Below are 15,649 nucleotides of genomic sequence, written 5' to 3' on the forward strand. Positions count from 1 at the left end.
ATTTCCCGTAATTGAATGTTCAGTTGAAATTAATATGAAAAATAAGAAGAGCCTTCCATGTGTTCCCTGTTGACTACGTCACTTGCTTGTGTTTTGTCAGTTCCGTTTTCCTTCTCTTGCCTTAATTTGCTAAGACAAACAACAAATCAGACGGGGACACTCGCCAATTCAACATGCTGAATCGACAAAAAAGGCCACGGGCAGGTGTCACACACTGTAAATACTAGGTAGACAACAGCGTGACGCTGGCCGACAGCCGGCCTGACGTGTCACGACCCTTAGTTATAAGTGCTTCACTGTTGTCACTTGCTGATGTTGTGTTATTCCAGAAAAAAGCCCTAAACATTCAGTCGTCACTAAAATGGCTGACATTAGCAGTAAGATGGTTGATGTGTGAGTCAACTTCACTGTCCCCGTTTTGGATCATTGGATCCTGTCAGAGCCTGACAGTCGTCCTGCAGAGGCAGCTGCTTTATGTTCATTTCCTGAATAATTCAATCCACTGATTAATTGCTCCCCTCTGAGCAAAGGGCCAAGAATTTAGCACAAGCTCTGCAGAAATGTATCAAACTTTACCTTGTGGCAAAAACATAATGTCATTTATCACTTTACAGCTCAGGAAGCTGACGATGCCAGTGTTAATGTGTTTGGGGGGGGGGGGGTTATGTCTGACATGTAGGTTAGACATATTTTCACATCACAAACATGCAAATGCACACTAGTCGAAACAGAGCTGTTGGTTCATTTGAATAATCTCTTTGATAGCATCTAGAAATACCCTCCCTCTGAGATTGAAGAAGGAAACCCAAGTGAGGGTAATTTTTATTCATCATATTTGGAAAATAAATAGCTCGATCTCATATTAATCACAATGCATCTTTAGACAGGTATCACAGGTATCATCAACAGGAATATTTCAACCAGTTTGTGTTAAATTGTGGGTCCATCTGTGTTTTTGCAAAGATTCATGTGGCAAAAAACTGCATTTTGCAAAACTTGGCTAAAAAGAGCACAGCAACGGTAAACTAAAAAAAAGATCTGTTTGCTTTAAAAATGCATTACACAAACTAGACACTGCTGCATGAACATCTGTGTGTCCGCCACATTTATCACAGTGTTACTTTTCAAAAGCAGTGGGATCCAAGATGTCACATGAAAAAATGAACAAAAGCTCAGCACAAAAGGTTACTGCTAACATGTCATGCATAAATGATAAGGAGTGGAACAAATGGCAGCAATAAACATGTCGACTCAATGGCTTGCTTCCTAAATTATAGCCTTAGTCATTAGTCGGCTGTGATCATTAGTAAAACCGTAATAAACTTCTTCTCGCCACTCTGAACGCTCACAAAGGTCAGTCTGGACAACATCAGTGAGGATTGTCATATTAGAAAAATTACACAAATTTACAAAGATACCTCCCTGAAAAAATATTACAAGTCGCTCGTCAAAAACGGACCTGCTGGCAAACGCCGTTAATTCTACTCACAATAATAAGAGCTAGAGGACTAATAAACACATCCTGCTCGGTGCTGTGATCAATATGTGACCCGCATGTCAGTGATGTCAGCGTCAGCACTCTCGTGTTTTCTGAACACGCTGTCCTTGTTCGTCATTGTGCTATGGTTAGTCTTGTGCATCACCAGCCCTCTGTGTAAACACGTAGTTTTCCCAAACTGCTACAGTCAAACCAGCATCTGAGCCATCTGGCCAGAATAGAAGTGACTCCCACAGAACCAACGGCCGACTTTTACTCTACCACCTGGTAGTAGGAGAAGTTTCTGGTAAACACTTCACATTACATGGACGAGGCCAGGAGGGAGCCTGAGTGGGGTACCGGTGAAGGGTAAACAGAGGAATGTGTTAGTGTAGTGCTGCAGAATCGCATTCTGGAAACGGGTTCACCGTCACACCAGAGAGGTTATAAACGTAAACGTGTTGTTGTTGCTGTCACTGACAAAGTTGATTTGGCACTGCTCCAATCTGGCAATATCCCCAATGTCCAACTCTGATAATAACTGAGTTGGGTCTGTGTTTGTGGTTAAAACCTTCTGTTTCTCCTGCTGCTCCTCCGTGTCCTCCTCTGGTTTCTCTGTCTCCTGTTTCTCATCTCTGCTATCCTCGTCACTCTCCTCCTCCTCTTCCTCTGTGATGGAGCACAGGCGAGTGGCGCTCCCGGCGTTGTCGGCAGGCGGTCTGTAGTGGCACTGGCCGTTCAGCAGCCGCCTCAGCGGCATCAGGGGCACCGCATCCTCGCCCAGCAGCTGCTGCTGGCAGTGCCGGAAATCGCTCTGACGCTTAAGCCGCTTGAACTCGCTGAAGGCGGAGGTGGCGTTCTGGTAGAGACTGTGGGCGATGGCCTGGGCCTTTTCAGACTTGCTAACCAGTACGGCGTGACACCGAAGCACCACTGCCATGTTCTTGACCTGGTGTCTGTAGATCCAGGCCAGGATCTTGGGTCGGCAAGGATCAGGGCTGCAGTAGGTGATCCTGTTCAGAGAGTAAAGATGGATGGGTTTCTTTTTCCCAGACTTGTCGGCACTCATTCGAATACCTTGTGGCCCCACTGTTAACCTCATCTTGACACTCTGGTCCCCGTAGTTGCTCCTCGCCCAAATCTTGGCAACTGCCTCCTGGGTGCAGCCGTCTCCCTTAGCCGTGATGGTGACCACGCTCCCCAGGTAGCGCACATTGTAAACAGGATCCTCTTTGTTCAGTTCCACCTTCTGCCTTTTGGTATGGAAGATGCTGCCCACCCAGTCGAAGGGACAGTCTGGCAGCAAGTCAGGACAGGAGCGCAGCAGAGAGGAGAGGATGGAGTGATAGGTCAGCCCAGTCCCCAGGCTCTTAGCTTTACTCTTGGCATCATCTTCCACCAGAACAAACTTATTCCTTCTCCAGGGCAGCATGGTGTGGAAAGAGTTGAGTGAGTGAGCCCCTCTGCCGCTGCGTTTTCTCTTGTCAGCTCAGTGAAAGAGATCAGCGAAGCCAGTTTGTGCATGGAAGAGAGGAAAAGCAGAGAGAAGCTGCTTTACGAAGCACTGAGGAGAGACTGAGAGCTGCGAGGCTCGGTGAGTCTGTCCCCCCCACCCTCCTCGCTCCTCCTTCCTCTCCTCCTCCTCCTCCTCCTCCTCTTTTGCCTCTGTTGTCTGCATCATGCAGCGCTGATCAGTGCAGGAGCCTTAGCCCGGCACACTCTACCCCCTCCCTGTTGTGTTGTTGTTTTGCTTCCAAATGGCATTGTACCAAATCATTATTTATCCGCCCAGCTTTGCACTGAGGTATCACTGTATTTATGTTTCTCGTAAACCTGAGGAGGAGGGAACATCGCCTAGTCACTCTCTCCCGGGGGACACGTGACTACTTGTTAATTCTGGTGTAAAAGTCAGTCGAATCCAAACAGGGTGATTAATCCGTCTTGTTTAGTGTGACATTTAAATGAGCATGTCTGGATAATGAGCATGTAGCGTTGTAAGCATGAGCATAAACCTGGTTTGCCACCTGGTACTGCTTTCTAATTGTTCTAAAGGCTGTTTTATACATAACTTAACACTGGATACAAACCTAATCTAATTCTGTTTAGTCTTGCAATACTGTTAAAGGTTTATTTACGTTAGAAATTTGGAAATAGATCATTTTACCATCTATAAAATAACACAAACTCTTCCAACATGTCCACAGTGTGGGAAAAAAAAACACACTATTGTGAAAGTATTTATTGATTAGACTTCCTGAATAATTCAAGGACAACCTGAAGAAAGAGCTGGTTCCTGAAAGCAGAAACAGTTTATTGCATCAAAAAAAAAGTGCTATGATGAAAAATAAATTATGTATTTGAAACAAGGTGTTGAAGTATATTTGCTTCTGAAAATGTGATTTATATTCTACGCAGTCCAGTTTATCTCCTTGAGCATGTTCATGCTCTTAAAATGAAGCAGTGCAGCAAAATAATGTAAAGTCTCAGCCATGTCCCTGGATGATCCTCACGCTCCCACAGTTTTGGGCCTGTACAGCTCCTACTGCTGCTAATGCTCAGTTGCGACCGCCTCCAGTCGCACCTCTTGTCTCTTCGCACACACGAATGGGGATATAATAAAACAACCCTACAGCTTTTAGACTTGCACTGCTATATCTAAGGAATTCAAAGCATGTACTACATCATCATCACTCCTTTATCTATTAGATAGAAAAGACAATAAGAACTTGTCTTTACAGCTAATAACTGTAATATAATATTTTGCTATTTTGTGTTGTTTACATATGTACACAATAAATCAGTGTTCATCAATCAAGTGTTCTGTAGCCATACTGTGCTTTATGCCGATCACACAACATCTGTGCTACACTACGCCTGTGTCCAAGCATTTGTGCGGTTTGGCCGACACTTCGTAAGGACGGCAGATAAAAGCTGGCTGCTCTTTCAGTGGATTCTGCAGCAATTAATCAAATTAAGTATCGCCTGTGTCTGCCACTAAGCCGTGCCAGGCAGCACGGACCAAATTGTCATGTGTAGATGGTGGATGAAGTTCTCTGCTGAGAGGTTACTGTGGCAACAAAGAATGTCTTGTGTCTGGCCCTGGTGTGTGGGAAAGAGAGCGCTGGATAGAAAAATAAAGTGAACTGCTTCTGAGGCACCTTCCCTCCAGCTCTAATGTAGATGCGATTAATTTCAGCTATGTAAAGAAGAGAGCTCATTTAAATGCAGGAATATTTTTATACTTATTCTTATATCTGTTCACTTCACTTCAATTATTCTTAGTAGCTCATGGTGAAAAGAGGCTGGCCGGGAGCCGCGTGGTCTCTGGATGATGCCCTGGAGAAATGATTAAGAGACTTTTACTCTCCATCTAGTTGAGTTGAATGTTTAGTGGATACACAGTATGACCAGTGATGTGATCCCGGATGAGCCAAAATCTTCCAGAGTGTCAAAGTCAGTGTGATTGAGAGGCCTTACACAAACAGCTACAGCCCCATAAATCACCTGGGCATTGTGAGAGAGCTCATCTCTAACACGGGAGATTAACGCACACCCTGATATGCTAAATTGAAAAAGATCCATCATGGTTTGGCTTTTACAGAAATGGGTGCATGTCCTCAGTATTGACTTATCTGCCATCTGAGTGTCGTCCTGTCTAAGAGGGTTGTTCAGCGGAATTAGGAAATGTTGTGGCACAAGTATCAGACACAGAGAGCCACTTCTCTACACGGAGAATGAAATCATTTGGCTTCTTATTTTCACATTATGGGGATCTTCTGACATCGTTATGTCACAACTGTGAGCTTGCTGCAACTTATTCGAGCTTCAGACACCCACTTCTCAACAGGGGAAGTAACGCTTTCTCCTAATTATACTCCTTTGAATTATTGGTGTAGGAACATTCCTCAACTGCTAATGATCTGACACAACAGATTACTCTTTGTCTGTTTTAGCTCTAAAGGGGTGTGAAAGTTTGTTTGTAGGAAGAGCTGTAGCTGTGCTTTAAAGCACTATTATAAACGGTGTGTGTGTGTGCATTCAATTTAAGCATATAGTGTATAGTGTAGCTGTGAACAGTGGGGCCGCAGGAAAAATGATTTAATAGGAATTTGGTCTCTCAGACAAGAGAGCGTGGTGCATTTTAATAAAGCTGCCAACACTCAAGGTGAATGTTATAGATTTAAAAGAATAAAAATCATGGTTCAAGTACTTTATATCATCAACGTATAAAAATGTGTAATCTTTGGCATGGTAAAAAACATTATACAGTCTAACAAACAAGCCTGGCTTGTGTTCATTAACCTTTTCTGCTAGAAGTAATGTCAATTTAAAACACTCTGCAAATGCATCAGTGTTTCACTATTAATTCAGCTTTTTTAAAACAGGGCAAAGTAAGAGAGTAAGTCTGTGGCAATGTGAACAAATGGTAACATCAGCATACTGATGCTCACAGGGACAAGCTCATGTTTAGTTTGTAAAATGTTTGTATATTATTCTTCACATAATGACGGCGCTAGGTGAAAAAGGAACACATTGCCAATATTAAAATATATCAAATATATCATGCTGAGGGGGAAATCAATGCAATTGAATTACATGTCAATTCATCCTATAGTTCAGTACGGTAGGCCCCCGCTGCCCTGCTTGTTTTCTAGCTATTCCTACACTACCCACTGCTGAACACCTGGATCAGTTGTGTCCTCTTACGGGTCGCAGGTGCTGGAGCCAGTCTAATACAGGTCCAACATATAGAGACAAACAACCATTCAGTCACATTCACACCCATGGACAAAAAGAGTCCCCCGTTAACCTAACATGCACATCCTTGGATGGTGGAAGGAGACCGGAGTACCCACTAAAAGGCACCCAGCTGACGCGTGGGTTCATCCTTCTTGTTGTGAAGGAACAGTGCTAACCACTACACCTACAGCATTGTATGTCGAGGTGCTGCTGTCATTTACTGGGAATGGAACTTCACATAGCTCTCCCACTTCCTCCTTCTCCCTACCCTTTTAAGCATCGTCCACATCTGTCGTCAACTCACACAAGCAAACCACTGCCTCACATGTTATTATCACAAACCAATTACTTTTACTTGAGAGATACTCCTCCCTCACCACCTAGATTCTTCTTCCTCGTGCTTTGTTTGTCTTTGTTGCCCTTCCTTTTATCCAGAGCAGCGTATGCCACATATTTTTGCCCAGGCAGTGTAATTGAATTGAGCCCTCTCTTCATCACGATACACTTACCCAGTGCAGTGTAATCAATGAAAGGGGCCTGACAGAGAGGGTCCCAGCTCTTAGGAGGCTGATTTATGGCTGTATATGAGGGCGGCAGCAAGGCAACCAGGCACACACAACAGAGAAGGAATGATGACAGAAAGGGATACTCTGCTCTTCATGCATCAGGCTGCTGCTGTAGATAAGACACCTACACACAATCGAACAGAAAACACACAAGTCTCACAATAATGATAAGAGAATGCCAACATTTTCTGTAGCGCTGCAGACGTGTCTTTGTTTATCTGACTCCCATGTTTCAGATCCCTGTTTGTTTGACTCTATGCATAATGAAGTTCAAGTAAATCATCGTTTAATGAACAGGGACAGTGCTGGACATTAGGTGCAGGAGATGCATTCCTGCCTTTAATCAGGAGACCCGCAGGTCAACGTCCTCTCATTTATGCTTGAACTATACCATAGATAAATGCAGCGTTACAGCAAGTCATTAATTAGTTTGCATGTAAGGTTAAATAGAAAATAGGCTAATTAGTCAAGGAAAATTTAGCAATAAGAGCCAATTAGGATATGTTGATGTGAATTATATATAAACTGCATCTACCACGGCTCAAGCCAATAGAGTGCCTTAGTAGTGAGTCCTGAAGGTTAACACTTTAGCACAAATCAGTGGGTTTATTGAACAATGTTTTGATTAGAGGTCTGAAAGAAAGTCCTTCTCCCTGCTCTGCTCTGCTCTTCTGCGTTCACCACTCCCTGCGCAGTCCTTCTAGTATTAGTCGTCATTAAATTACAATAAATAAAGAGCTGCAAAACTGATTAAAAGTTACATACTGTAGCTTTAAGTTTAAGATTTTTTTTTCCAGTTGCTGAATTTTGCCACCTTAAGTATTTTCTGATTAAACAAATCCAATCAGCGTGTAAAGTATTGACCTTCGCAGTAACAGCTTTCTCCAGGTTCCAGTCTTTATGCTACGCTAATTTAAGCATCTTACACAGCACTATTAGCATCATTAGTATGTTGCAGGTAAATGTGTTAAACAGGAACATTATGTGAGTGGCACCAACATAAAGTCTTTGGCACTTAGCTTCATAATGCACCCAGTGCTTATGTTGAGTAATCCTCGAAGGCAATCCAGCAGGCACAGAATGCCAGCAGATTTCAGTACCTCGAGGAGCGGAGACTTTTTCAAATAATGTGGTTCTTAGTGGGGGAATAAGCCCATTGTATACTGGGGGTGATCTAAAACTGTGTGATACACTTAGAGAAAAGGATAGAAATCTTTCAATTATAACAAATGGTCTTTTACAATAGAGACCTTTGAAGTGTTTCATCAGACTTTTGATCTCATTCCTTGATGTTGAATGAGTCCATTAGAAGCACCTGAATGAAGTTAAAAAGATGATTTATTGATCTATGATTTATTTATGGAAGTATGATGTTGTAAAGTTAGAATGACATAAATTAAAAGGGAGTGCTGACAGTTTGAGACAATTAGTTCCAACCAAACTAAAAGCAACATTTTAAAGGTTCAAAAGTTAGTTTTAGATAGTTACAATTAAGATGATGATTATTATTAGTATTATTATTATTACCAGTATAGCAGTGTGCTACTTTGTCAAGCTGTACTGTATGTTTGCAGCACTTTCAGCATCTGGGTGGTAAATCTCACATGATATTAAGAAATGGAGTTACGTGCACTGTGATGGGGCTAACTGTACAGACTCTGCACAGAAAGGAGTTTGGTTGAATGCCGACAGGCAGACTAATTGCCAGGCTTCGTCCTTCAAACACTAGAGCATCAGGAGGATACATCCTGTATGTTCTTCTAGCCTCTTGTCTCTATTTCTGCTCGTCTGAAGTCCATGTGAATGTGTGTCGGGGCTGCAATTTAAACGGAAGTCATTATGTGGCAGACACAAAGAAAGTAGGAAGTGGGAGGTTTATGTAGGCAGAGAGGGCATTGAATCTGTGAGGTAGCCCATCTACAAAACATGACTAATGTTGAATCAAAGCCCTCAGGACTCGGTTTCTCTTGCTGGGGTTAGAAATAAGGTTGCACCTTTTCCTGTCAGAAGCTAAACTCAAATAAATCTTATAAGCTAATCAGTCACATGTCCGGTTGATCACGTCTGTTAGGAGTTTTTTCTGACAGTAATGCCTGCAGATTAAATGTTTTTTTATGTTAAAGGGTACTATAGCTCAGAACAGAGGCCTTATCAGACCTAATGTTACAATTTGGTTATACTTTGAATCGACTGACCCAATGTAGATCATGAATTCATCACTGCTTGAACCTATGTCGTGCCAGTGTTTTAATGGACTGATGTGGTCTAGTTTTGACAGTTAGGAAACCTGGAGCAAGTAAACACATAATCAGACATGATGTGTGATATCTTGGGGTACACACAGTCAATACAATCTATCAATTGGATGCCCATTATTTTCAGTGTTAATTTACTGGATCAAAAACTGAAGTGCCATATATTTTCTATGTTGTACTGGCATCTGTAAAACATAAAGTTGTAATTTGTATTCTTTTGATGGATGTCAGAACAGATTCAGACAGTGCTGGTGTAGGTGGGAATACATTTTTAAATATATCATCTCAGCTAAGAGCAGTGTTTGCCTATTGTAAACTCAGCTAATCTAAACAAACCCACCATCACATTATGCCACATCACATTATGCCATATATATATATATATATATATATATATATATATATATATATAATGATATATTGTTTTTCATCTAAACCAAACCATTTGCCTGATGTGACTGTGTTCATGCGCGTACCCTGGTGGGCATTGTAAGTGGGCACAAGGTCATGGTTAAAGTTTGAAACTGCCAATAATAGTGCAGGGAGCATCATTGGTATGCAGCTTGGAACAGATCGCTAGCACAGAGGATCAACTCAGGGAGAGACAGTCTTTCTAACCTGCAGGTGGCCCGTGGGTGCTCCCTCCCATTTTTAATGGCTTGAAATCTGTATTAGTTTCACTAGAACACTGGCTCTCTGTCGTCTGCAGTGGCAAAACAAGAGTGAGCAAATGGTGCAGTAGACAAATTAACTGAGACATTGAAGGGAATAGGAAAACAGCAGCAGAGTAACAAAAAGTCAGGATGCAATCAATTCTTGTGTAGAATAAGATATTTTAGTTATATATTTTATCAGGAGCTATGCATTAAAGCATAAACAATAATTTCACAATCCAGCTTTATTTTTGTGGGCACAGAGATCGGCCCTGTACACGTGTAGTAGCTTTGGTAATAGGTGCATGATCATCGGTGTTAGTAGTTTTCCGGCTACAACACAGCAGTTGTAGGAAGTAAGTACATTCAAGTAGGACAACTGAGTATAATTCTGACATACTCCACTTTATGCTGCTTGCAATTATTTGTTTAGTGCTGTTATCTTGAGATTACAAGTTCATTATCTTGAGATCGTGAGGAAAATTAGGATCTTTTTCTTTTGATAACTGGTTGATTTGTTTCATTATTTCGAGAAATGAAAAAGCTCTCTTGTGAAATTGGCTCATTTATGTCTTAAAAAAATAAGGGGCCAAATAGCTTGGTTACTTAGTGACTCGGGGAGAAAACAGCACACATGGTTATTAAATCAATAATAACTTTATATACACATCAACATTTATTAGCTGATTGTGTATTCAGAATCTGCAAAGTAACAAAAGTGGTAAAAAAAGAAATGTAGGGGAGTAAAAAGCACAACATATACTTACCAATTATAAGTTGCAGGTGGTGTAAAATAGAAGATCTCTACATTTAAGAAGAAGAAGAGGAAGAAAAGCTTTACTAGTGGAGAAATTGCATTAAAACACACTGTTACACTGGAATAAGTTCCAGTGAAGTTTGGTAAATGAACCTGGTTCATAGCACCTGAGATCAACCTGGATGATGCCACACTGACATCTGCCGGCGGAGAGGAGCACTGCACTTCAGCGCTTCTTATTTTGAAGTGTGGAGACTGCAGCTGTTGTCAAAGCTGTGTTGACAGAGGGACGAGTCCCAACACAGGTCGGACAAACCTCTTCAGTAGTGCTCCGTGCAGCCTGATACTGGTTTCAGTGGTTTGCAACATTCAGCAGTCACGATATGTTTTAAACGGATGTTTAAATAATGTTGTCATATCCGAGGCACAGCTAGCTAACTGCTAATTTAGCTACCTAGCTGTTAAGGTCCAATCAAGGAAGTGTGTGGCTGTAACTTACGTTAGCTAACTGTTAGTTAGCTCCGCAAATAGCTACCTGTTTAAAGTCAGACTAACGCTAACGCATTTCAGATAGAATAATGTGCGAAGATCATGTCTGCGAATAATGACGAACACAAAATATCACCATGCAAGTCATACACAGACAGCTAGCACCAGCAGGCTCTACTTATAGCCGACAGAACCTAAGCTAACTTTATGCTAGTCGTGTGTTTCTCAGTGTGATGTTAATGGTAACATGAGAATAACCATTGCCAGTACAAATGACTATTTGTGTTGATGGCATGTTTAGTGTCTGGGCCGTAGCTGAATTATTAACAAATGAATGTAGATTAGCTAACGTTAAATGTAAATGCCAGCTCAGTCCTGCTCTCACATGCTGTGCTGAAGGGTTTGCTGAAGGTCCTGTTTACTTCAGCACACAGGACAGAATATGGATCACTGAGGACAATGAACAAGTCCATGGATAATTCATAAGTAAAATAATTAGTTGATCCTTCTTAATCAGTACTGTACATCATAGCTGTCAGATACAATTATGAAATGTCCCTGTGAATGGTATTGTATAGAGTAGCAGAAAATGGAAACACTTCAAGTATAAGTACTACAAAACTGTACCTTGTTACTTAACACCACTGGTTTTGTGTAACACCGACAACCATGTATTTGATTGACAGCATTAAGTGACAGACGTCTCTCCCCTTCACCTGCCCCACAGCTGCCCTGAATGCTGCAGATCACAGGATGGACTCCAGTGGGAAACCCTCGACTGCACAGATTGTGGTTTTAGCCACCAGTTCGGCCCTGACTGCCATCTTTTATACCATTTACAGGAACAGATCTACAACTGTTTCCAGATTAAAGGTCAGGAACATTTCTGCTCCCTCTGCTTTGTCATATGTCAGACGTGTGTACCCTGATATGTTGTTTTTGATAACCTTAAATGTTTGGTTCTTTAGGAAGCTAAGAAAGTATCCATCGACCAGGATCTGAAAAACGTCCTGTCTGAAACCCCTGGAAGATGCATCCCATATGCTGTCATCGAAGGTGTGTTGTACATCTAAATGAAGTTACTCTTTGGTGAATTAAATTTCACTCACGATGACTAAAACATTCCAGGCATAATTATAACAGTAGTTTGTTGTTATTTATTGGCCACTGTAGGTGTGGTGAGATCTGTGAAGGAAACTCTGAGCAGTCAGTTTGTCGACAACTGCAAAGGCGTCATTGAAAGACTGACGCTGAAGGAGGAAAAGATGGTGTGGAATCGCACCACTCACATCTGGTAAGAGGGTTAAAACAATGTTGAAAATATTCTGAATATAGTAAATATCTGTGAAACACTATCTCCGTCGGTCACTCGGAGTAATTTATATTTCATGCTTCTGTGATGCCGCCCCATATTTTTGCATGAATTAGTCTGATTACCATTAATACGTGGTGTAGGTCGGTCATGATGTTGGAGGAGACGTCAGTTCCATACAGCCAATCAATCTTTGTATGAGGCAGTGATGGCAGTGTACAGCAGCCTGTAGATTAGCTTTCCTCTACTACTTATTTAACTTCACTTGCAAACAGGAACACACACATCTCATTCTACTCCTTAACTTGTTTAGTGAACGATCAAAACATTCACCACAGAAACAATACTGTAAGTAATTTCTTTATTTATTGCCTTTTTCTGACATTTTATAAAACTAGTAATCATAGCAACCAGTGGGAGCATTCGTTTTAAATGTAGTTTATTCTTGCTTTAAACAGTTGTCAAATTCACATTATTTATAAAGGTAAACACATTGGATGCTAACAGCTCCTTCAGCCCTCAAATCAGAAGCTGTAACCTGTTTATAAGCTGCTGCTTTAAGATGTTCTATTTACCTGAGGGAACTACATTTATAACAAAAAGTAATAAGCAGGTGTTGACAACACATGACGTCAGAAGCAAGCATGTTAATGGAAATTTTACACACTGCTTTACCGAGTTCCTGCTTGAACCACATGGATCATTTATATTTTAAGCTGATTTGCATGTGCCCTTAGGTTATGATTGGCACAGAATGAGACAAAACTCTTAATGGTATCGCTGGTGCCATAAATCAGTAATGACAATAATCATTATCATTATTCCCTGAAATATGTCTGAACAGGAACAGCACAGAGAAAGTTATCCACCAGCGCACCAACACTGTTCCATTTGCCCTCGGGTCTCATGACGAAGATATTGCCGCCACAGTTCGAGTTGTACGTCCTTTAGATGCTGCAGAGTTGGACCTTGAGACCACCTACGAGAACTTCCACCCTACAGTCCAGTCCCTGTCCAGTGTTATTGGCCACTTCATCAGCGGGGAACGACCCAAGGGCATCCATGAAACTGAGGAGATGCTGCGGTTGGGAGACAGCGTCACAGGTGTGGGAGAGCTGGTCCTAGATAACAACCTTATCAAACTCCAGCCTCCCAAGCAGGGCTTCCATTACTTCCTCACCCGGCTCGACTACGAGTCTCTCCTGAGGAAGCAGGGCAACAGCGTCAGACTGTGGAGGATCCTGACGCTCGTGTTCGGCATCACAGCCTTTTCCACGCTCATCTTCATCGTGTGGAAGCGATATGTGCAGCGCAGGCAGAAGAAGAAGGAGAGGAGCGTGCTTGAGGAGTTCAAGGAGCAGCAGAAGAAACGCATGCGCGAACTGAACATAGAGGAAAGCAGCGTGTCCCCCACCAGCTGTACTGTGTGCCTGAGCCGGGAACGCTCCTGTGTGTTTCTAGAGTGTGGTCACGTGTGCGCCTGTGCTCAGTGCTATGAGGCCCTGCCAGGGCCAAAGAAGTGCCCCATCTGCAGGGCGACTATAGACAGGGTGGTGCCTCTTTACAACAGCTAATGTTTCAGTGAATTCAGAAATGTGTGGGAATGCTTGTAATGCAAACACTACACTACATCCATGGTTATATTAATGACATCTATTTCTATGCTTGAGAGTCAGTGCTTTTTGTATTTTTTTGCTTGTAATAATAACAACTGATAAATTATAGGTACTGTATCTCTGCTAAATCATGATACAATCACATTTCCCATCAAAATGTCAAATTCAGTTTAGAAACGGTTTCATTTTTCATTGTGATAGAGAAAATGGAATCCTTGCTTTCATCTTGATAAAAGAAAATCAAATTCCTTCTTTCATCCTGAGAGAAAAAATAAAATTTCTTTTGACTGAGACACGCACGGACATTGATTAGACAAATGTTGGCCCAGTTTCTGGATAAGGATTGATCTTAGAAGTAAGGGCATTTTCTGAGTGTTTCCATGAACGTTTCACACCTTTTTACAAGCTTTTGCTGAAGTGCCTCAAGAGTTTCTGAGTAGACTTTAATGTAGCGTGGCATATTTAACCTCAAATCAAGAAAATTCAAGAAAATTTCAGTGACACAGGTCCTTTTTGGTCATTTCTGGATGTTCTGAGGCTTCGTTGGGGTAGGAGCGTCTGTCTTTTACTGTCTTATGTTGGGATGTGGCTTCAGTGAGGGCTTGGGAAGGACTGAGGGAAGTTTCCCTTTGAAGGGTGAGGTGAGGTGGTGCTGGGGTAATTGTACAAGCTTCTGTCAGGTATTGTTTTCATGTTCTGAAGAAAGGGTCCCGCTGGCACAGTCCTGTCCTGTTTTTATTTTCCTCATGGTGCAGCGGGCACACAGACCAAATAGTAACACATGTAAATCTTGTTAAAGCACACTGTACTGTAGGGACCTAGGAAACATCAGTGCCCACTGACTGGCTGAAAAGATGTTCAGCCCACTGTCTGTTTTTAAGGCAAATGTAGTCCCAAAACCTTCAAATTGTGTAAAGTAGACAAAGCTGAAAGGCTTCTGCCAGGAGAGGGGGTTGTCAGCCTTTGAGGAAAATCAAGGGTTCAGGTTTTGGAATGGCAGAACATGAATAGACATAAAACTGTGATTGCAACATGCTGCAGTACACTGTGCAAGCAGCTGCATGTGTTGCTTTATTTCACTGCGTGCACATTGAAATATTCAGATCAAAACATGTTTGAAGTGCCATGAATTCAAAGGCCTTTTCTAAGTACTTGTTCCTGTATAAAACTCTGGCTGTTTCTGTTGCATAAAATGAGTCAGTGATTCAGTCCAGTTGCATTTTTTCATTTCAAAGCACTGGCTAAGGTCGAAAGTCTTTATTTTTCAGAAAATGGATCATAAAGCACATTTTCAGGCTATTGAAAAGTAAAGAATGGATTCACACTAAAGGTTCAAGAAAACTCTTCAGCGTGATTCAATTTTAAGCCAGCAGGGATTCATATCTAGCTCCAGAGGAGTCCTGAGCCTGAAGAATGCCCTTTGCACAATGAAATGATTCTGTTTTATTTAAAAAAACATTTCATCATCCCACATTGTGCCATGAAAGCTCACATGTATTATTTAACATTACACTGAGACCTTGGCAATATCATTGCATAGTATTCAGCAGCAGACCCACAGGTGCCAGTTTGTCAGAGGTAGAACCGGAGCTAAGTGTCATGTTCTGCATTACATTTACACCTTGTTTCATTACTACATCCTGTTTGTTATTTATTTAACCAGGACATGCATAGTTACCACTAAAGGTTTTTATATTACTACTATATTAACTAAACTGATTATTTGTTTTCTTGCCATTGTTCCAGGTCTTAAACAGTAGTCAGGTGACCACACAAACACTGAG

At 41.7% G+C, this 15,649-nt stretch overlaps 2 protein-coding genes across 3 annotated transcripts; one reads left to right on the forward strand and one right to left on the reverse strand.

Annotated features, from left to right (window-relative positions):
- Positions 1 to 821: 821 nt before the first annotated feature.
- Positions 822 to 3,004, reverse strand: fam43b (family with sequence similarity 43 member B). The gene has a single exon (XM_026368462.1). It carries the CDS (start codon positions 2,907 to 2,909, stop codon positions 1,908 to 1,910), a length of 1,002 nt encoding a protein of 333 aa, XP_026224247.1. The 5' UTR covers positions 2,910 to 3,004; the 3' UTR covers positions 822 to 1,907.
- Positions 3,005 to 10,621: 7,617 nt separating this feature from the next.
- Positions 10,622 to 14,158, forward strand: mul1b (mitochondrial E3 ubiquitin protein ligase 1b). Of its 2 annotated transcripts, none has more exons than XM_026369035.1 (5): positions 10,622 to 10,753; positions 11,665 to 11,810; positions 11,906 to 11,993; positions 12,111 to 12,231; positions 13,094 to 14,158. In XM_026369035.1, exons 2-5 carry the CDS (start codon positions 11,691 to 11,693, stop codon positions 13,821 to 13,823), a joined length of 1,059 nt encoding a protein of 352 aa, XP_026224820.1. In that variant the 5' UTR covers positions 10,622 to 10,753; positions 11,665 to 11,690; the 3' UTR covers positions 13,824 to 14,158. The 2 variants fall into 2 exon arrangements, with proteins under 2 accessions (XP_026224820.1, XP_026224821.1); XM_026369036.1 differs by lacking the exon at positions 10,622 to 10,753 and adding an exon at positions 10,769 to 11,423.
- The last annotated feature ends 1,491 nt before the right edge of the window (positions 14,159 to 15,649 follow it).

This window comes from Anabas testudineus, chromosome 7, assembly GCF_900324465.2.
Source record: "Anabas testudineus chromosome 7, fAnaTes1.2, whole genome shotgun sequence".
In the NCBI taxonomy this organism is placed as follows: domain Eukaryota; kingdom Metazoa; phylum Chordata; class Actinopteri; order Anabantiformes; family Anabantidae; genus Anabas; species Anabas testudineus.